The sequence below is a fragment of the Bufo gargarizans genome, chromosome 4 (genome assembly GCF_014858855.1).
Source record: "Bufo gargarizans isolate SCDJY-AF-19 chromosome 4, ASM1485885v1, whole genome shotgun sequence".
NCBI lineage: Eukaryota > Metazoa > Chordata > Amphibia > Anura > Bufonidae > Bufo > Bufo gargarizans.
This window is the reverse complement of record NC_058083.1, coordinates 243,896,735-243,920,834: the sequence shown is the minus strand read 5'-3', so window position 1 is coordinate 243,920,834 and position 24,100 is coordinate 243,896,735. Positions and strand designations below refer to the sequence as shown.

Below are 24,100 nucleotides of genomic sequence, written 5' to 3'. Positions count from 1 at the left end.
ATTGATGAGCGTCATCAAACGGCGGCCCGCTTGCGTCATCGGAAGCGGCCGGCTATGCATCATCAATACGGGCGGCTGACAAGACGTCATCAAGCGGCGCCATGTTTATGAACTATAGTCGCGTCGCATAGCGATGTGAAAAAACAGACATGCGCATAAATGAGCAGCGAAACAACAAATGAGCAAGGTTCATATGTCAAAATAAATCATGTATGGAGTGACAAATATAGAGACACATAACCCCATACATTCTGACAAGTAATACAATAGATAAGATCAATATTGTGAAAGTAAAGGTCAGGGGTGAGTGGCATGTGGGCCCAATGGTTATGGGGCCCCCATGCCAACCAGGCCGTCCCTTAAAGAAAACAAATAGGTGGGTGTATTGGGCAATCAATTATATGGTGATGCAGTTGAAAAATATACAACATTAAAATACAAGGCAATACAACACAAGAGAGATCAACGTATGCCTGCCACATTGAATTCTAAATTCAACCCAAAGGGGTGTAAAGACTTCAATGTGTAGATCCACTTGAGCTCCTTCTTCCTTAATATTGCGTCCTTGTCTCCTCCTCTCCGCAAAGGTCCCACACTATCTATAACTCGAAAACGAAGTTGGTTGACCGAATGCCCTGCATCTACAAAGTGCTTTGCGACAGGTTTATCCATGTTTTTGTTACGTATGGTACTCTTGTGCTTATTAATACGCTCCCTAACCTCCATGGTGGTCTCACCCACGTAGGTGAGGCTGCAGGGACACTGGATGGCATATATCACATCCCGTGACCTACACGTATAATAACCATTGATTTTATATTTCTTGCCACTATATGGATGAAAAAAATGGTCCCCCTTGAGAACATTCCCACAATTGCAGCATGATAGACATGGATACGTCCCGTTTTTGCGGGGAGCAAGTAATTTTTGTTTCACTGTCACATCGCATATATCTGTTTTAACCAGCCTATCACGTAGGCTAGGATTCCGCCTGTATGCCATCATCGGTTGGGAATTGAATTCTTTTATCTCTGGCAACCCCCGCTGGAGTATATGCCATTCCTTTCTAAGGACGTGGGCAATGTCACCACTATCCCGACCGAAGATGGACACAAACGGAATCCTAGCCTCGGATGGAGTTCTCACTGTTTTCTGTAGTGCAGTGCGTCTGTCAACCAACCTCGCCTTCTTTTTAGTCCTATCAAGTAAAGATTTTGGATAACCCCGTTCCATAAAACGTGTGCACATAGCATCCACTTTTTGTGTGCACACCTCCTCATCAGAGACAATTCTTCTCACACGTAGAAGTTGGCTCCATGGAATGGAGTCAAGCATTTTCCGTGGATGATAGCTATCATGCATCAGAAGGGTGTTCCTGTCGGTGGGCTTCTGATAGAGATCAGTAGCCAACCGACCACCGGTCACGTACACCCTTACATCAAGGAACTGCAACTCGCTAGTCGAAGAGGTGACTGTGAATTGTAATCCAGGGGCTCCCGCATTCAAGTGGACATGAAAAGAATCCAATTCATCCACTGTACCTGTCCAAATCATAAAGATGTCGTCGATGTAGCGCCACCAACATAGGACCCTCCCAAAAAAAGGGGAACGGTAAACCAGTCTGTCCTCCACCTCGGCCATAAAGATGTTAGCATAAGTTGGGGCCACATTCGACCCCATGGCCACACCCCGCTGTTGTTGGTAGAAGGTGTCCCCGAAGAGGAAGTAACTCCTCCTCAGGACCAACTCCAAGAGGTGGAGGACAAACCGGCACACCCCAGGGGAGAGCCCCATGTCGGCCAGGGCCACATCGACGACACCCAATCCATAAGCATGGTCAATCGAGGTGTATAATGATACAATATCAAAGCTGACCAATAGATACTGGGCGGGTAATTCCAAATCCTGTAATTTCGATAAAAAGTGGCCAGTATCCTTGATATAGGATGGGGCGGAGGTCGCCCGGACCTGCAGCAGTCTGTCGAGAAAGACAGACAATGGATTGAAAACCGAGCCCCTACCGGAGACTATTGGTCGACCCGGTGGGTCATTCAACCTTTTGTGAATTTTGGGTAGTATGTATAACATCGGGGTGACAGGGTGAGGCACCACAAGATATTGATACAGACCATCATCGATGACTGAATCCCGTAGCGCCTCACCCAATATCACCCCGACGTCACGCATGATATCCCATTTAGGGTCCCCAGGTAATCGCTTATATACTTCAACTTCGCTTAGTTGTCTGTCAATCTCGCAAACATACCTAGCAGTATCCATGACGACCACCGCCCCACCCTTATCGGCAGGTTTGATAGTAATGCGGGTGTCACGTTCCAAAGAAGAGATAGCTTGTCGCTCAGCCTTGGAAATATTACTACGTCCAAGGCTGGTCGATTTAAGGGATTCGATCTGCTTGTGGACTATGTGGATATATGATTCAACCACATGATTGGAATGCGGTGGTGAAAAGACACTGGGTTTCTTAAGTGCTAACTCATTACATGTTAACAATGCATCAGGTATTTTGTTAATTGTAGATACTTTATTTTCCAATTTTTTGGAGGCAAAGAAGCCCTTTAAACGCAAAGTTCTAAAGAAGCGCTGTAGATCCAGCTCCAAAGAAAACCAGTCCCTCTCGATGGTGGGAGAAAAACTGAGTCCACGGCTAAGTACTTGAACTTGTTCAGGAGTGAGTACTATGGAGGAAATGTTCACAACCAGTTGCATTATCTCCTTGGGTTGCGTCTGGTCGATCTCGCAGACTGAGCTTGGTGCGGCGGTGGTTTCTCTTTTGTATGCCCGTTGGTGTTTCCTTCCACCTCGGCGACATCCCTGTCGCCTTGCCGACCTAAAAAAGGTGCTGACGTGGAGGGCTCATCGGTGGAATCAGAAAGTGTAGAAAAGCCAAAATGGCTACGGTCAAACCTTCTATTGTATCTCCTCCTAGGTCTGCCTTGCGGCTGTTGGTTACGCCAATTGTAGACTTTGCCGGCCTGATAATCTTCCAAGTCTCTGTGCCATTTTTCTCTTTTGACACGTTCTGTTTCGCTTTTATGGCGTTGGACCTGTTGTGTGATCTTATCACTATATGCCGTAAATTCATCAACATTAGACAGAGCCTGGATTTGTGTGTTTAAATCAACAATCATTTTTTTGATGTTGTCCACCTCTTTACATAGATAATCTATGTTAAGCAAAATCAATTCAAAAGAGTATTTATTACTCACCGCTTCGAATTTGCTACAAAAATCCGTGTCATTCGGAAAGAGGTTTGGTCGTAGATGGGACCGCAACCCTCTTGGAATGCGTTGATTCCTGTAGTATTCACGTAAAGTGCTCAAATGTAGCTCCATAGTAGTCAGTCTTTTCGACTCCTGTTCGCACTTACGCTTCAATAAATCAATGGAGGGAGTGCTAAGGAAGGAGACATCAGTGGGATCTGTGCCGATCAATCTGTTAATCTCATCCTCTGTGTACAAATATGCCAAGTCGTTCGGCGTCTCAGTGCTCCTATCAGAGCCTGGGAGTAGATCCATGATCACAAACAATATATTAAACGTAGGTATACTCCCCGGTGCACGCTCCCCGGATCAAGTAGTGAAAGAAATTGGGTCAGGAGCAGCACGGCAGACAGCTGATCTATGTGATTAATTTTGATGACATCTAGTGATGGGTGGGTGTTACCTACAATTTCTAGATTTTACTGGTTGAGCAGTATTGTGGGCGTATCTAATATGGGTATTTATATGCAGTGATTTTAATTGTTATACATGCTTGATAAAGGCTAGTCATAGCCGAAACGTCGCTGTTAATTTTATGCCTTGTCGTGAGGCGCTCGTTTGAATAAAGAGGATTTCGTGGATATGCTGCTGTGGCCTCCTACCTTTTCTATATACCTTTGGATCACGTTGGATCTGTGACCCTTTGCCCAGCTATTGCAAGACCACTAGATCGCCCTTCACAAGCCGTCTGCCGTGCTGCTCCTGACCCAATTTCTTTCACTACTTGATCCGGGGAGCGTGCACCGGGGAGTATACCTACGTTTAATATATTGTTTGTGATCATGGATCTACTCCCAGGCTCTGATAGGAGCACTGAGACGCCGAACGACTTGGCATATTTGTACACAGAGGATGAGATTAACAGATTGATCGGCACAGATCCCACTGATGTCTCCTTCCTTAGCACTCCCTCCATTGATTTATTGAAGCGTAAGTGCGAACAGGAGTCGAAAAGACTGACTACTATGGAGCTACATTTGAGCACTTTACGTGAATACTACAGGAATCAACGCATTCCAAGAGGGTTGCGGTCCCATCTACGACCAAACCTCTTTCCGAATGACACGGATTTTTGTAGCAAATTCGAAGCGGTGAGTAATAAATACTCTTTTGAATTGATTTTGCTTAACATAGATTATCTATGTAAAGAGGTGGACAACATCAAAAAAATGATTGTTGATTTAAACACACAAATCCAGGCTCTGTCTAATGTTGATGAATTTACGGCATATAGTGATAAGATCACACAACAGGTCCAACGCCATAAAAGCGAAACAGAACGTGTCAAAAGAGAAAAATGGCACAGAGACTTGGAAGATTATCAGGCCGGCAAAGTCTACAATTGGCGTAACCAACAGCCGCAAGGCAGACCTAGGAGGAGATACAATAGAAGGTTTGACCGTAGCCATTTTGGCTTTTCTACACTTTCTGATTCCACCGATGAGCCCTCCACGTCAGCACCTTTTTTAGGTCGGCAAGGCGACAGGGATGTCGCCGAGGTGGAAGGAAACACCAACGGGCATACAAAAGAGAAACCACCGCCGCACCAAGCTCAGTCTGCGAGATCGACCAGACGCAACCCAAGGAGATAATGCAACTGGTTGTGAACATTTCCTCCATAGTACTCACTCCTGAACAAGTTCAAGTACTTAGCCGTGGACTCAGTTTTTCTCCCACCATCGAGAGGGACTGGTTTTCTTTGGAGCTGGATCTACAGCGCTTCTTTAGAACTTTGCGTTTAAAGGGCTTCTTTGCCTCCAAAAAATTGGAAAATAAAGTATCTACAATTAACAAAATACCTGATGCATTGTTAACATGTAATGAGTTAGCACTTAAGAAACCCAGTGTCTTTTCACCACCGCATTCCAATCATGTGGTTGAATCATATATCCACATAGTCCACAAGCAGATCGAATCCCTTAAATCGACCAGCCTTGGACGTAGTAATATTTCCAAGGCTGAGCGACAAGCTATCTCTTCTTTGGAACGTGACACCCGCATTACTATCAAACCTGCCGATAAGGGTGGGGCGGTGGTCGTCATGGATACTGCTAGGTATGTTTGCGAGATTGACAGACAACTAAGCGAAGTTGAAGTATATAAGCGATTACCTGGGGACCCTAAATGGGATATCATGCGTGACGTCGGGGTGATATTGGGTGAGGCGCTACGGGATTCAGTCATCGATGATGGTCTGTATCAATATCTTGTGGTGCCTCACCCTGTCACCCCGATGTTATACATACTACCCAAAATTCACAAAAGGTTGAATGACCCACCGGGTCGACCAATAGTCTCCGGTAGGGGCTCGGTTTTCAATCCATTGTCTGTCTTTCTCGACAGACTGCTGCAGGTCCGGGCGACCTCCGCCCCATCCTATATCAAGGATACTGGCCACTTTTTATCGAAATTACAGGATTTGGAATTACCCGCCCAGTATCTATTGGTCAGCTTTGATATTGTATCATTATACACCTCGATTGACCATGCTTATGGATTGGGTGTCGTCGATGTGGCCCTGGCCGACATGGGGCTCTCCCCTGGGGTGTGCCGGTTTGTCCTCCACCTCTTGGAGTTGGTCCTGAGGAGGAGTTACTTCCTCTTCGGGGACACCTTCTACCAACAACAGCGGGGTGTGGCCATGGGGTCGAATGTGGCCCCAACTTATGCTAACATCTTTATGGCCGAGGTGGAGGACAGACTGGTTTACCGTTCCCCTTTTTTTGGGAGGGTCCTATGTTGGTGGCGCTACATCGACGACATCTTTATGATTTGGACAGGTACAGTGGATGAATTGGATTCTTTTCATGACCACTTGAATGCGGGAGCCCCTGGATTACAATTCACAGTCACCTCTTCGACTAGCGAGTTGCAGTTCCTTGATGTAAGGGTGTACGTGACCGGTGGTCGGTTGGCTACTGATCTCTATCAGAAGCCCACCGACAGGAACACCCTTCTGATGCATGATAGCTATCATCCACGGAAAATGCTTGACTCCATTCCATGGAGCCAACTTCTACGTGTGAGAAGAATTGTCTCTGATGAGGAGGTGTGCACACAAAAAGTGGATGCTATGTGCACACGTTTTATGGAACGGGGTTATCCAAAATCTTTACTTGATAGGACTAAAAAGAAGGCGAGGTTGGTTGACAGACGCACTGCACTACAGAAAACAGTGAGAACTCCATCCGAGGCTAGGATTCCGTTTGTGTCCATCTTCGGTCGGGATAGTGGTGACATTGCCCACGTCCTTAGAAAGGAATGGCATATACTCCAGCGGGGGTTGCCAGAGATAAAAGAATTCAATTCCCAACCGATGATGGCATACAGGCGGAATCCTAGCCTACGTGATAGGCTGGTTAAAACAGATATATGCGATGTGACAGTGAAACAAAAATTACTTGCTCCCCGCAAAAACGGGACGTATCCATGTCTATCATGCTGCAATTGTGGGAATGTTCTCAAGGGGGACCATTTTTTTCATCCATATAGTGGCAAGAAATATAAAATCAATGGTTATTATACGTGTAGGTCACGGGATGTGATATATGCCATCCAGTGTCCCTGCAGCCTCACCTACGTGGGTGAGACCACCATGGAGGTTAGGGAGCGTATTAATAAGCACAAGAGTACCATACGTAACAAAAACATGGATAAACCTGTCGCAAAGCACTTTGTAGATGCAGGGTATTCGGTCAACCAACTTCGTTTTCGAGTTATAGATAGTGTGGGACCTTTGCGGAGAGGAGGAGACAAGGACGCAATATTAAGGAAGAAGGAGCTCAAGTGGATCTACACATTGAAGTCTTTACACCCCTTTGGGTTGAATTTAGAATTCAATGTGGCAGGCATACGTTGATCTCTCTTGTGTTGTATTGCCTTGTATTTTAATGTTGTATATTTTTCAACTGCATCACCATATAATTGATTGCCCAATACACCCACCTATTTGTTTTCTTTAAGGGACGGCCTGGTTGGCATGGGGGCCCCATAACCATTGGGCCCACATGCCACTCACCCCTGACCTTTACTTTCACAATATTGATCTTATCTATTGTATTACTTGTCAGAATGTATGGGGTTATGTGTCTCTATATTTGTCACTCCATACATGATTTATTTTGACATATGAACCTTGCTCATTTGTTGTTTCGCTGCTCATTTATGCGCATGTCTGTTTTTTCACATCGCTATGCGACGCGACTATAGTTCATAAACATGGCGCCGCTTGATGACGTCTTGTCAGCCGCCCGTATTGATGATGCATAGCCGGCCGCTTCCGATGACGCAAGCGGGCCGCCGTTTGATGACGCTCATCAATGCGGATAGGCGGAGCGGAGAGCTGCCCTCTGACGTACACATCACGTGGTTGCTTGACGGCGCTCTGCAGTTGACGTGGTTTGATGATGCGATGGAGATTGACAACATGCGCATTATGGACGGCGTAACGCCACCACCTGTAAGGAGAAACGGATGACACAATTCCCCACAGGTGAACATGGGATTCTAGTCAGCTGATCTATGTGATTAATTTTGATGACATCTAGTGATGGGTGGGTGTTACCTACAATTTCTAGATTTTACTGGTTGAGCAGTATTGTGGGCGTATCTAATATGGGTATTTATATGCAGTGATTTTAATTGTTATACATGCTTGATAAAGGCTAGTCATAGCCGAAACGTCGCTGTTAATTTTATGCCTTGTCGTGAGGCGCTCGTTTGAATAAAGAGGATTTCGTGGATATGCTGCTGTGGCCTCCTACCTTTTCTATATACCTTTGGATCACGTTGGATCTGTGACCCTTTGCCCAGCTATTGCAAGACCACTAGATCGCCCTTCACAAGCCGTCTGCCGTGCTGCTCCTGACCCAATTTCTTTCAGGACCTCTGTGTGGACAGCACAAAAGACTTTGTAAACAATGGGTCATACCTTATGAGATATTGGAAATAATCATCTCACAAACACATTAGTCAACAGTAACCAGAAAGCGGCCAACCCCTTTAAACAATGTCATTTCCTGACAACATATTCCTTTAAATCAGACCCCAATCTGGACCAAGATATAAGAAGTTAGGATTACAATCCCCAGCTATAGAGAACAGTTGAGAGACCATTAACAACTTTACCTGGAGGACCTTTCCATGAGGGCTTTCTTCAAATACCAACGTCTGCTGATAGAGAGGATCAAGGGTTTTCCGTGCAATTCTAGTCTTCTTCTTGGCTATACAAGCTCCATTTTCTAAAAGGTACACTTTCACATATGGAGCTGTAAAGAGCATGTCACAGCAAAAAAATCATATTAATATGTTTTACACTATATAAACACAATATGTTTCACCATGTTGATTTTCACTTGCAGGCTACCAGAAATATTAAATATCATAAATACTATTAAAGCTCAATCAGTGGTGTGACTAACACTAGGGAGAGGATTCCTGATACTCTGCCTACGTCTTACCCTGGATACCCTAATGTTACAGAACACTCACCACGACAACTCTGATGCCAGTAACTGGCACAAGTGCCCTGCTCTCCTTTAGTGCCAGCATGTGGTTATGGTAAGTGGATCCACTGTGAGCCTGGTGATTGGAACCTGTTTTATCTTTATGGTTGTTTTATTGTGCATCAGGCTTAATGTATTGATTATAATTGATGCTTTCTGCTTTATATCCACTTGCAGAGTCCTCCAAATAAACTGTATTTTTGAGGATAATGCGGTAGGACAGTGGTATTGGGTTTAACAGTGCGCACCAGGGACAGGTACAAGGACAAGATTACTTTTGTCATAGCAATTGTTCTGTGAGAGTACCAGGAATCCTCCCCCTGCTTTACTGGGGCCTTTGGAGTCAAACCAGTAATTGAGCTCTAGTAATTTTGGGCCCTATTTTTTCTCTTGTATTATGTAGTCGTTTTTATTATTATACATATAATTAGTGATAGCCATGTTTTTACCCCTTCCCACTCGACGATGTACTATTACATCACAGAGCCTTGGTAGTTATCGCTCAGTACTGTAATATTACATAATGGCAATGCCATGAGCTCAGAAGCTGGGCCATAGCTTGCAGGTTCTGTATTATACAGCACGCACCCAGTTCTCCCTGCCAGGATCAGAGGTTAACTCTAATCCTGGCAGTTTATCTCCCTCCTGCTATACCTAAGCAGTTAGACGAAAGGAGGGAGCTCCCTCTATCCTCTGATGACCACCCCACAAACATATTTGCGGGGTGGCTTGTACTTCACATGGTGGCCAGCAGTGTCCTTAAGGGCCCCAGGTCTGCCATGTCCCAGCTGCTAATACATCCTGACTGGCAGGATGTAATAGCCTGCCCGGCAGAAAAGTACAAGAGATCAAAACATCACAGGTTTAAGTCCCCTAAGGGGACAAAATAATGTAAACACAGTTTAATAAAGTTTTTTTTTTATGTGAAAAAACTATATATAATAAATGTATTGAAATATACCATTATTTAACCCACACAGTTTATACCCTTGAAATAAGAATTTAAGTTTTTTTTTATTATTATCCCGTCACCTCCACAAAAAATAGAATAAAAAAATGATCAAAAGGTCCCGTGTGATCCAAAATGGTATCAATAAAAAGTACTGCATAGCTGGCAAAAAAACAGGCCCTGAAAAATAGAAAATCTATTGGTGTTAGAATCTGGTGATATAAAGAAACTTTTTTTTAAAGCGCTGCATAGAAATTAGTAGAACATACAATCATACTGACCTACAGAGTAAAGATAAAATGTCATTATTACCTTGCAGTGAACACTGTAAAAACTAAACTATGAGAACAATGGTGGAATTGCACTCTTTTTCCACACTGTCGCCCCTCAATTTTTTTTTAAACATTATACAATTCACCTGATGTACCCCAAAATGGTGCCATAAAAAAAGACAACTTGCCTCACCAAAAAACAAGCCCAAGTTGATGGAAAAATAAAAAGTTAAAGATTTTGAAATGTGAGGAACAAAAAACAAAAACTAAAATTACAATCTTCAACTACTGTGACATAAGGAACATGGCAGTGGCGTACCGCCCATAGAGGCAGACCACGCCATTGCTATGGGGCCCGCGGCACTGTGGGGCCCGGAGCGCAGATAAGGCCCCGCCCACACTATTTGGCCCCGCCCACTGACATGCGGCTATAGCGCTATGCGGCTGCTTTTATTCTCAGCCTGCCCTGAGCCAACTATTCTTCCCCCCGGCTCCCAGGGCCCCCTCAAGCCAGGAGAAGTTAGAACGCAGCCGGCCAGCCGCAGCTGAATAACTAAAATAAGATTTACAGGGGGCGGAGCGGAGGCCGGCGAGAGGAGGGGCCCTGCGTGACGCGGCGAAGTGAGGAGGGGCCTGGGGAGCGGCTTCAGTTGAGGTGCGACGCAGGACTTTTAGTCACGTACCTCACTGTGACCTCCTGCGTCGGATCTCGCGAGATGACGCGATGACGCGGCGCGGGAAGGCACAGTGAGCGATCCTGTACCAGGATGCCACAAGCTGTCCTTAGAGAGGTAAGTAATAATTTTTTATTTTTTTTTATTTTTTATGTACCCTACGTTCTTCCCTTATTGCAGAGGCACTGGGGGCACGAGAGGAGGACCACTGACAGTACTCAGTCAGTGGACATCATAGTATTAATGAGGGGGCCATTACATTAATAATAAAGAGGGGGGCATTACATTAATAATAAAGAGGGGGGCATTACATTAATAATAAAGAGGGGGGCATTACATTAATAATAAAGAGGGGGGCATTACATTATTATTAATATAATGGCCCCCTCTTTATTATTAATATAATGGCCCCCACTTTATTATTAATATAATGGCCCCCACTTTATTATTAATATAATGGCCCCTCTTTATTATTAATATAATGGCCCCCTCTTTATTATTAATATAATGGCCCCCTGGGCCCCTCTTTATTATTAATGTAATGGCCCCCTCTTTTTTATTAAAGAGGGGCCCTTATATTAATAATAAAGAGGGGCCCTTATATTAATAATAAAGAGGGGCCCTTATATTAATAATAAAGAGGGGCCCTTATATTAATAATAAAGTGGGGGCCATTATATTAATAATAAAGTGGGGGCCATTATATTAATAATAAAGTGGGGGCCATTATATTAATAATAAAGTGGGGGCCATTATATTAATAACAAAGTGGGGGCCATTATAATATACAGGGGGAATAATATTATGGGGAATGGGGGACTATCTGTCTGGCTCTAGCACAATATTGGGGGGCAGCAGGAGGAGTTGTTGAGACACCAGGAAGGAGAGGTTTATAGTAAAGTGAGGAACCTAAATTTTTTTCTGTGAAATTCTGCAGAGACGAGAAGCGGCTGAAAGAAGGTATCATGGCGATCTTATCTCCGAATGAAGACGTTGAGAAAAGTCTACATCACAGGAGACGTCACTGGAAGTAACAGGTATGGTGCGGCATTCTCCTGTAATAATATTATCCATGCACATATCTGTATTTTCGGTAGGGTAAGGGGTATATAGAATTTGACCCACACTGCCTCAGCCCGGCCCCAGACTTCAGGTAACACTGTGTGTGTTCTGAATTCTGGGGCCTCACACCCATCTACATTATCTGTACTCAGAGAGTTATCACTGTGTTACATAGGACTGCTAGTGATCTACTACAGTATTTGTTAAAAGGGGCGTGCCCGGGGTAGGGGGGGGGGAGTAGGAAGAAAGCACACTGTCCTGAGAATTTTGGGGGGGGCATTAGGGGTTGGGGGGGCTCATAGAGGACAGTGTGCTTTCCTCCTACACCTACTCCTTCCTAACAACCCCCCACCCCCCCACACAAACACATGCGTATATGTGCACACTCAGCAGCAAGGAGTTAAAGGGGTTTGGGGTAAGAGAAGTGATGACAAAATGGCGCAGGTAGCAAAGGGGTTAAGATGTGGGGGATGGCTTACGTCCGGCTTTAGCACAGTGAACAGAGGCAGGAGGAGTGATGTGTATGCGCTCCTGCCCTGCACTCACTCAGTTGTGTGGCATACATATTGCGCCCTGTGTCCACTCTGCTAAAGCCTGGCAAGTGACATGCCCATTGTATGAAAATATAAAAAAAATAAAAATGTTTATCCCTAACAGTTTCTGTAGGTCATGTATAAATTTATTTAATGGGGGTGTGGCATGGGAGGAGCCAGGTCAGGAAGTGGGAGGGGCCATGGTGGGTAGTGGGCGGGGTTAAGGGGCCCAATTCCGATTTTTGCTATGGGGCCCAGTGATTTCTATGTACGCCCCTGGAACATGGTCTCATATTTCTACTATATGGACGCTACTGTATGATAGTTACTGACAACAATCTCACTCGCTCTTACCTGGTGTAGATTTGGAGCCTGGCTTTTGTATGAGGCCTCGAGCTCTTATTACTTCAACCTCTAACTGTCCTTTCTTATCCACCATTCCTATCTGTATGTCACCTGGAAGACATATGACAAGTTAGAATATACTTTTACATCCCATGTTTCCTTTTATAAGGATCTACCAGAATGTATAACAGAGAAATGAAATGTTTTAGGGCACTGCATGCATCATAGAGGATTTCTCTCACATTGCCTGGAGCTGCTCTAGTTACTATGCCCCAAAGCACATACAATTCTTACTTAATGTAATTTTAAGTGTTTGGCTTGGGAATAGATAACCATAAATTCAATAAGAAGGAATAATAAAAGTATACAATGTGTAATTATAGACATGCTTAATGAAGTATTACATTAGATTCACTAGGGTACCCCCAAGTCTCTAAAGTGCAACTGACAGATGAATAGCTGATTAACAGAGACAGTAAAACATTAAAGCGCAATGACATTAAAGCATATCAAGAATACTAATATAACTTGGAACATAAGAAAGAATGGGGATGGTAAGATATAGTACAAGGACTTCAGCTCAGGCCTGGTAGGGGGGTCTTGGCATCTACTGTAAACAAGACCATCCTGATATGCCAATAGGTATGGCTATACACAAACTATACAGTCTACTCACATTATTATGACCACCATCTAATATCCATATTAATTGCCATGTGCAGCATGGACAGCAGTCAGATGGGCTGGGAGTGACTTAATAAGGTCCAGGTAGGTTGTCACAGGTATTTGGAGCAAGGCTGACTGCAGTGTATCCCACAGCTGCTGGAGGGTGAGTGAGGGAGGATACATGTGGTCCCACAGATTCTCAATTGGGTTCAAGTCAGGGAAATTAGGGGGCCAGGGTAGTACTTGGAAGTCTTGGTCATTGCTCTTTTAATCAATGTCGGACATTTCTAGCCATGTGACATGTTGCATTATCTTGCTGAAAGATCCCATCCACCCCAGGGAAGACAATCAGCATATATGGGTGTACGTGATCTGCAAGGATAGATTCATCTCATACCCAAATCGGTTGAGAGTGCCTTCCACATGAATGAGTGAGCCCAAAGAGTGCTACCAAAACATTCCCCAGATTATAATGCTGACACCACCAGCTTGTGTCTGATGTTTCTCACCTGACACACAAACGTCCATTCATTTGATGAAGCAGAAAACGTGACTCATTGGAAAAGGCAACTATATAGTGGAGGTCCAGTTCTATTACTGCTCAGAAAATGGAAGCCTTTTCTGCAGATGAAACTTGCTTAGAAGTGGTGCACTGACCATTGGTCTACTTCAGAGCCTCATATGCAGTAGGGTTCACTGAACTGTTTTAGACATATCTGGTAGCCCCTTGGTTCATTTTGATGGTGAGCTGCTCTACCGTGGCATGTCGGTGCACCATCCTGCACCTTTGTAGCCAACGGTCACCTTCACATGGTGCCATTTGTCCACTCACCATACATGTTCACCACAGCAGTATGCAAACAGCTCACAAAGTACGCACTTTCAGAAATACTGTCTCTTTGGCCCTAAGCCAAAATTCATCCCTTTTTGCAAGTCCCCCCTTTCACTCATGACAGCAATGAGGGATATGTGTGCATACAGCCTACATCACACATTTTATATACCCACCATGCCAGCTCACCACATGCGATTTCCTTCCTGAACTACACACTGCCAACGTCAAAAGTAGGAAGTGGTCATAATAATGGGACTCCACTGTGTACGATGCTAATTTGCACAGTAAATTTCCACAAGAAAACAACATGGCAAACTATACAGGGAGTGCAGAATTATTAGGCAAATGAGTATTTTGACCACATCATCCTCTTTATGCATGTTGTCTTACTCCAAGCTGTATAGGCTCGAAAGCCTACTACCAATTAAGCATATTAGGTGATGTGCATCTCTGTAATGAGAAGGGGTGTGGTCTAATGACATCAACACCCTATATCAGGTGTGCATAATTATTAGGCAACTTCCTTTCCTTTGGCAAAATGGGTCAAAAGAAGGACTTGACAGGCTCAGAAAAGTCAAAAATAGTGAGATATCTTGCAGAGGGATGCAGCACTCTAAAAATTGCAAAGCTTCTGAAGCGTGATCATCGAACAAGCAAGCGTTTCATTCAAAACAGTCAACAGGGTCGCAAGAAGCATGTGGAAAAACCAAGGAGCAAAATAACTGCCCATGAACTGAGAAAAGTCAAGCGTGCAGCTGCCAAGATGCCACTTGCCACCAGTTTGGCCATATTTCAGAGCTGCAACATCACTGGAGTGCCCAAAAGCACAAGGTGTGCAATACTCAGAGACATGGCCAAGGTAAGAAAGGCTGAAAGACGACCACCACTGAACAAGACACACAAGCTGAAACGTCAAGACTGGGCCAAGAAATATCTCAAGACTGATTTTTCTAAGGTTTTATGGACTGATGAAATGAGAGTGAGTCTTGATGGGCCAGATGGATGGGCCCGTGGCTGGATTGGTAAAGGGCAGAGAGCTCCAGTCCGACTCAGACGCCAGCAAGGTGGAGGTGGAGTACTGGTTTGGGCTGGTATCATCAAAGATGAGCTTGTGAGGCCTTTTCGGGTTGAGGATGGAGTCAAGCTCAACTCCCAGTCCTACTGCCAGTTTCTGGAAGACACCTTCTTCAAGCAGTGGTACAGGAAGAAGTCTGCATCCTTCAAGAAAAACATGATTTTCATGCAGGACAATGCTCCATCACACGCGTCCAAGTACTCCACAGCGTGGCTGGCAAGAAAGGGTATAAAAGAAGAAAATCTAATGACATGGCCTCCTTGTTCACCTGATCTGAACCCGATTGAGAACCTGTGGTCCATCATCAAATGTGAGATTTACAAGGAGGGAAAACAGTACACCTCTCTGAACAGTGTCTGGGAGGCTGTGGTTGCTGCTGCATGCAATGTTGATGGTGAACAGATCAAAACACTGACAGAATCCATGGATGGCAGGCTTTTGAGTGTCCTTGCAAAGAAAGGTGGCTATATTGGTCACTGATTTGTTTTTGTTTTGTTTTTGAATGTCAGAAATGTATATTTGTGAATGTTGAGATGTTATATTGGTTTCACTGGTAAAAATAAATAATTGAAATGGGTATATATTTGTTTTTTGTTAAGTTGCCTAATAATTATGCACAGTAATAGTCACCTGCACACACAGATATCCCCCTAAAATAGCTAAAACTAAAAACAAACTAAAAACTACTTCCAAAAATATTCAGCTTTGATAGTAATGAGTTTTTTGGGTTCATTGAGAACATGGTTGTTGTTCAATAATAAAATTAATCCTCAAAAATACAACCCTGCCTAATAATTCTGCACTCCCTGTAGATGACTGAATAGAAAAAATGCATACATAAAAATCTTCATACTGTATTATTATAGGAACATTTTCATACATCCTATGGCACACTCCATTTTCCTATAACAAAAAACGGATGGCGCATGCAATCTGACAGGCATAAACCACTGTATGCCTCCATATAAAATCAGAGGTACAGAAGGGTCAAAGACCTCTGAGTGCTGTATTACGACTTTGTACAGCTGGGAATTTTAGAGATGGCTGATAAGTAATAGTTGGTAAAAAAAAAAAGCATATGGTTTAATACACTTTATAAAATACTTGACAGTAGGACTTGACAGTAAAGTTTGGCCTCCTGTCTCAGTGATGATGAGATTTTGGAATAAACAGACGAGTAGAACTTTTATAAATATTGCCTCAGCTTACACAATGGCAATCTCAAGGGCCTCATAACACTTTGCTCATGTCAATGATTTGTTTGCCTACAGACCAACTGAAATAACATTTTTCTTCTACAGAAATAATTCCTGTGATGTATATCTGCTATTTGTGCAAATAGTACATATAAAAACAAATGTCATGGTCTACAGATGGTATCTATGTACTAAATGTTCCATCAGCAGCTATTTCCAGAAGTAGAAAACAAATAAGATTTCAAGCAGAGTCGCCACAATTAAGGTACTTTCACACATAAGTTTTTTGCTACTGCCATTTATGTTAATTAGATGGTGTTTTATGTTTTTCTGGCTTCTTCTCAAAAACGCAGCATGCTAAAGCTCCTGAGGGGAGATTTATCAAAGACTAGCATTCTTCTTTGAAATCTCCTGCACTGCCTGAGGATGCGCCTAATTTACGACGATGCTCACGCCCTGTAATAAATTAGGCGCAACCTCCAGCAGTCCATGTGCCAGAATGAAATCTACAGCAAGTCAGAGCTGCAGTAGGTTTTTGCACAATTGAAAATAAATGTGTTGGCCCAATGCGCTCGTCCCCCATGAAACAAAATTTCACGTAAGTCCTGTTTAAAAAGTAACAAACACGTTGCTTGCAATTTTTCAATGCCAATAAAATGGCACAGGGTACCACTTAGTGTTTTTTCTGTCCTTTTAACAAAACCTTCTCTATAGGGTAACTTAGGCGTATCAGGTTGCAGCGGACAGGGACTAAGACCGGCGTCTAAATCGCCGATCTTAGTAACTGTCCTCCTTAATGCTACTGTTGCCCTTGGTTAGGTTCAAACCTAGAACCCTAGGGTTAAAGGGCACAAGAGCCAATCAATGAGCCACCATACTTTGGTCACATTATGAGAACATATTATTATTATTATTATTTTTTTTATATACAATGTAAGATCTGACTTCAGTGAACAAAATGCAGGAAACATGCTATCATGCGTTTTTTATTTTTTGCCAACAAACCAGTTGGCTGCTCTGGTGGTGATTTAGATGGTCATAGTAAGTGGGGTTCTTTATAGGGGTCCTGGTCAAGACTCATTAACGTATCGGAGCGTACAAATATTTATAATATATTGAATATTAATAACAAGCCCAGTGAACTTGTATGTCAGATGTTCTGACCCACATGAAGATTTGATAATATTGATAGTAAGTGCCTTGTACTCGGTATAAATAATACATGGTTTTCTTTTACATGGCGGGTCTGTAAACATCCGTCCGATGCAGTGTTTAGTCTCATATTCCAGCACTTGAACACATTCGTAAAGTGCTGACGTCCTAAAGTAGTCACTGCTTTACTAGGAGCTAAACTAAACCCAGTGTGCTAAATAGACAGTAGATGGTGCCAGTACAATACAATAGAGCAGGCACCTGTACACGCAGCACGTACAACTGGAAAGAAATCTCCCGGAGAATTGGTCTATTATTACTGCAATCGGTGATCCTCATGTTAAAGAATAGTAGAAAACAAATCAGATATTGTATATTAAGCCTGCATACCCAGGGGATTACATTTATTACACACTGAGTAACCATTAAATTAATATTAATATTCTATTCTAAAACTGCATGCACTCAGTTCTTATTCCCTAATGCCATGTATGAAATGGGCTTACAAATCTTGGGGTAAATACACATAGACAAGTCGTTAGGTCCGATCCTTCAGGTTCCTTTTGGCTGTAGATTCTGTTTGTTCTAGACTGGGTTCCGTGGTGTTGAAATATGTTCTATGTAGTGGGGTTACAAAGTGGATTATGGCTTATGAACTAAGGCTGAAACCACACACGGTTTATGCTTTTAGTGGCAGCTTTTTTTTATGCAGATTATTAAGCCTAACGCATGAGTTGACACAAAATAATAGAGAATCTATCATTCTTTCCTTTAGACTGGGTTCACACGGGGGCGTCACGTTTTGGCTCAGGATGCGTCCCGGGTGCATTGCGGCAAACCCGCGCGAGTAGGTACGCAATTTCAGGGTGCAAAGCGTTTTGCACGCGCGTGATAAAAAACTGAATGTGGTACCCAGACCCGAACTTCTTCACTGAAGTTCAGGTTTGGGTTCAAGGTTGTGTAGATGTAATTATTTTCCCTTATAACATGGTTATAAGGGAAAATAATAGCATTCTTTAATACAGAATGCTTAGTAGAAGGTCAATTGAGGGTTAAAAAAATAAATAAAAAATTAACTCACCTCCTCCAATTGATCACGTAGCTGCCAGTCTCCTGTTCTTTCTTCAGGACCTGTCAAAGGACCTGTGGTGACGTCACTGAGCTCATCACATGGTCCAATCACATGGCCCATCACCACGGTGATGGACCATGTGATGTAACTTCACCACAGGACCTTTAGCCAGCAGCTCATGATTAAAGAAGTAAGAAGAGATCGGCAACTACGAGATCAAGAGGAGGAGGTGAGTTAATTATTTTTTATTTTTTAACCCTCAATTGAGCTTCTACTAAGCATTCTGCATTAAAGAATGCTATTATTTTCCCTTATAACCATGTTATAAGGGAAAATAATACAGTGAATAGACTTTTATCTTAGCAACTACACGTGAAAATCGCACCACATCTGCACTTGCTTGCGGATGCTTGCAAATTTCACGCAGACCCATTCATTTCTATGGGGCCTGCGTTGCCTGAAAAACGCACAGTATAGAGAATGCTGCGATTTTCATGCAACGCACAAGTGATGCGTGAAAACCACAGCTTATGTGCACAGCCCCATAGAAATAAATGGGTCCAGATTCAGTGCGGGTGCAATGTGTTCACCTCACGCATTGCACCCGCGCGGAAATCTCACCCGTGTGAACCCAGCCTTATACTAGCCTCTCCTTTTAGATCCACTTCTGACTTTGGCTGAACAAATTTATCAAAAACTGTGTATGTGATTCCAGCCCTAGAAAACTCAAAGAGCTGTTCACAGACAGCAAATTTATCTCTTTGTATATATTTTCACACAAAGCAGATTTTGTTTCAAAAAGTTCTGCAAAGCAAACTCACTTCCACTAGTCTCAAAGACGTTATTTTGGTGCAAGTGCATGGATTTCTTCAAGTCCTGTGTACATGAATAGGACAGGTACATACAGTACAGACCAAAAGTTTGGACACACCTTCTCATTCAAAGAGTTTTCTTTATTTTCATGACTATGAAAATTGTAGATTCACACTGAAGGCATCAAAACTATGAATTAACACATGTGGAATTATATACATAACAAAAAAGTATGAAACAACTGAAAATATGTCATATTCTAGGTTCTTCAAAGTAGCCACCTTTTGCTTTGATTACTGCTTTGCACACTCTTGGCATTCTCTTGATGAGCATCAAGAGGTAGTCACCTGAAATGGTTTTCACTTCACAGGTGTGCCCTGTCAGGTTTAATAAGTGGGATTTCTTGCCTTATAAATGGGGTTGGGACCATCAGTTGTGCGTTGTGGAGAAGTCAGGTGGATACACAGCTGATAGTCCTACTGAATAGACTGTTAAAATTTGTATTATGGCAAGAAAAAAGCAGCTAAGTAAAGAAAAACGAGTGGCCATCATTACTTTAAGAAATAAAGGTCAGTCAGTCCGAAAAATTGGGAAAACTTTGAAAGTGTCCCTAAGTGCAGTCACAAAAACCATCAAGCACTACAAAGAAACTGGCTCACATGCGGACCGCCCCAGGAAAGGAAGACCAAGAGTCACCTCTGCTGCGGAGGATAAGTTCATCCGAGTCACCAGCCTCAGAAATCGCAGGTTAACAGCAGCTCAGATTAGAGACCAGGTCAATGCCACACAGAGTTCTAGCAGCAGACACATCTCTAGAACAACTGTTAAGAGGAGACTGTGTGAATCAGGCCTTCATGGTAGAATATCTGCTAGGAAACCACTGCTAAGGACAGGCAACAAGCAGAAGAGACTTGTTTGGGCTAAAGAACACAAGGAATGGACATTAGACCAGTGGAAATCTGTGCTTTGGTCTGATGAGTCCAAATTTGAGATCTTTGGTTCCAACCACCGTGTCTTTGTGCGACGCAGAAAAGGTGAACGGATGGACTCTACATGCCTGGTTCTCTCCGTGAAGCATGGAGGAGGAGGTGTGATGGTGTGGGGGTGCTTTGCTGGTGACACTGTTGGGGATTTATTCAAAATTGAAGGCATACTGAACCAGCATGGCTACCACAGCATCTTGCAGCGGCATGCTATTCCATCCGGTTTGCGTTTAGTTGGACCATCATTTATTTTTCAACAGGACAATGACCCCAAACACACCTCCAGGCTGTGTAAGGGCTATTTGACCATGAAGGAGAGTGATGGGGTGCTGCGCAAGATGACCTGGCCTCCACAGTCACCGGACCTGAACCCAATCGAGATGGTTTGGGGTGAGCTGGACCGCAGAGTGAAGGCAAGAGGGCCAACAAGTGCTAAGCATCTCTGGGAACTCCTTCAAGACTGTTGGAAGGCCATTTCAGGTGACTACCTCTTGATGCTCATCAAGAGAATGCCAAGAGTGTGCAAAGCAGTAATCAAAGCAAAAGGTGGCTACTTTGAAGAACCTAGAATATGACATATTTTCAGTTGTTTCATACTTTTTTGTTATGTATATAATTCCACATGTGTTAATTCATAGTTTTGATGCCTTCAGTGTGAATCTACAATTTTCATAGTCATGAAAATAAAGAAAACTCTTTGAATGAGAAGGTGTGTCCAAACTTTTGGTCTGTACTGTAAATTCCTGCAACAAGTTTGCTGTACGTGTGACAATATTCCTAGTTATAACCATTTTTATGCTAAACTAATATTCACAAGACTATAGCAATTTTGGAAACATAAACTATGTATAGAAGTCTGACAGAATATTAGTGTGCTGCAATATGCTGATGCAATGTAATCAGTTCCCAGGCTAGCACACTAATCTCATTACTGCGTATAAACTTTACTCCACTGGAAGGTTCCTGGGCTCATGACCTTAAGTAGAAATGTTCAGCTGCATTTTTTAAGTGAAGCCAGATTACAGTATTGCTTAAAGCAGTGATTCCAAATTTATGACCATAAAGTAACCCATGACCCACTCTTGAAGAACCCCAGCTCTCAGTTCTATCTTAAAGGGTGTCTGTCAGTACTTGTGACAATGTAAAACTGCTGACAGTGCTAAGTAGGGGTTGGGTAGAGCAGGGAAAACATTCCTTTTGCAGAGCTTTTATTATCAGGGATGTGAATATGAAGTTTCATTCTGCCAGATTTTGCTTCTGTAAGTGCACTGGTGGCGGAGTTTCACTGTGAATTGCTCCCTGCATTGAGCTGCTTCACAACCCAACCCCTCTGCCTTGAGTGACAGCTGAAGTATCCAACCAGGAGACCACTAAAGCTGTCACACTGCAGAGAGCACTACAAAGTGAAGTAGGACAATTGCAGGAGCACAACTTGATAAAATAAAACTTCATGCTCACACCACTCCTGATAATAAAAGATCCACAAAAGGTATGTTTGTACCACTCTTCTCGGTGCTATCAGCAAAAAATAAAATAAAATAGTTGCAAATGTTATAAAATGAAAAAACACTACTTAAGGAGTGTTCACATCTGAGATCTGTTACTTTAGACAATACTTTTTTTTCGATTTAAAAAAAACAGATCTCAGTCAGGAATAGCTCAAATGGATGCCAAATGTGCAAAACTGATGCTCGGGACCTTTTTTTTTTCAAAATCTGTTTTTTTCTTTATTTGTCTGTTCTTCTTGTGGATCAGAAGGATGGAAAAATAAAGGGTGATGTGACCCACCCATACCTCTTCCTTCCTCCTCCAATCCAATGCAGATGCTCTAGCAGTACCCTGCCGACCTTTGCTTACGATCTGCCACTGATGACTTGCTATGCCTTTCCTGTATTGCAAAGCACACTGAGAACTTCAGCTTTGATTTTTTTTCAATAGGCACATACAAAAAAGGATACAGACACCTACTATATATTTATATGGCTTGATGGTACATTTACTTCATGTGGTTAAGTTTGGGGGTGGGGGTTGGAGGGCTTCCTTACTATTGCTATAGGGCAAGCCAACATTAAACCCATGCTTATGTTTTTTTAACATTACAAAATGTCAGCATGACAGTCTTTTCTTTATGTGATTCTTACCCACTGCAGGTGTTGCTAATGTCTGTCGACCAACTAGTTGAGCAGGTCCAAGTCCATCTAGGAAGTCGCTGAACTGGCTGTCAACCCCCAATCTTACTCCTGGAAATATTAAACTGGAAAAAAAAAAGTTTTATTAGTTGTATTGAACACATTTATAATTCTTTACTTTGTCTGTAATATTGTCTATTTTTTTTAAATCAGATTGTTATATGTGATAGACTAATGACTAGGTGAGTTTTAATTCCAAATGCAACGTTTCGGCTTAGTGATGGACGATTGACAAAGGCTATCACTAAGCCGAAACATTGCATCTGGAATTAAAACTCACCTTTTTGGACGTGCTGTCTCCATTTTTTTATTTTTTGGACATCTACAAGTTGTTAATATTGGGGGGCCTTTTACCAGCTCCCTCGGAGACGAGCACCCGCAGCATTTTTACTTAGGAGTGCTGTCCACCCGTGTTTTTTATACTATACAAGCAGTCCTATCTGCAGGCAGCATCAGGAGGAGCTTAGCAGACAGGATCACAATACCTCAATAGCTGGATCCGGTATATGCAACCTACCGCTGGTGCCTAATGTATCCCACTAACTACAATGGGGTTTGTCGGTTTTCCGGCATAGGTACCGTACCAGCATACCAGCACTATGCAAGACAATATATTGCTGATCACAGAGATTTTTTTATCCTATTTTTTTGCTGAAACCTCATTCACAAATGTAAACTTAGTCTTAGCAGTGGTCGACTACTCAGTCAGAGAGTCTTCTGTGTATGAGCATGCATTCAGAGAAAGCTGTCAATCACTAAGTAGGACCGCTGATGAACTCCTAAGCACAGAAAGAGCAGAGAATTAAATTAATGATATTCAACTCAATAAAGAAGTTCAATTGGAACGTTTCTGACAAAACTATATATCAATCTTCTCTAGCTCAATCTGTTCTATAACATGCCGACTGCAGGTCATACCATCTTCAAAATATCAGGTTCCCTTTGAGAATTTTTCCTGGAATCTATGCAAGCTACTTGTAAACGTACCACCTTCAGGACCTGCAGCTATCTCCAGATTGGGAGCAGCTGCTACATCTAAGTGCAGAAGAAATGCAGAGGTGGCAATGCATGTCTGTGGCCGTCTGCATTCACTTCTCTAGGAGCCATGAAAACACATGAGTATGCTTGTTTGGCTGTTTTTATACCTCCATCAGAAGGGAAACAGAGAGAAACATGCATGACAACCCTTACGTTCATCCTTAGCCTTGGGTCCTAGGCAGGAACTGCAAAATCAGACACTTATGGCACCTCTTGTAGATATTTCATAAATGTCTAATTTGGGAATATGGTTTACTGTGGCTGAAATCCTTTAGGTACTGTATAATATCATCAAGGACATAGCTATCAACCAGCTCCTGGAGACCAGTACTATAAACAATGGGGGAGATTTATCATTAAAAAAAAACGGGCTTAGTTGCCCCTAGCAACCAATCAGATGCCATCTCATCTTTCAGAACTCCTTTGGAAAGTGTAAGGTGGAATTAGTTGCTATGGGC

The 24,100-nt window shown here is 42.9% G+C and overlaps 1 protein-coding gene across 14 annotated transcripts in view; it reads right to left on the bottom strand.

Moving 5' to 3' along the window:
* Positions 1-24,100, bottom strand: part of RIMS1 (regulating synaptic membrane exocytosis 1) — a 400,438-nt gene that overhangs the window by 11,819 nt on the left and 364,519 nt on the right. For all 14 annotated transcript variants that reach the window (XM_044292437.1, XM_044292436.1, XM_044292439.1 and 11 more), the window contains 3 exons: positions 22,557-22,669; positions 12,633-12,734; positions 8,412-8,551 (listed from right to left, as the gene is read on the bottom strand). In XM_044292437.1, coding sequence (XP_044148372.1) covers positions 8,412-8,551; positions 12,633-12,734; positions 22,557-22,669 — 355 coding nt within the window. The remainder of the gene's footprint in view (positions 1-8,411; positions 8,552-12,632; positions 12,735-22,556; positions 22,670-24,100) is intronic.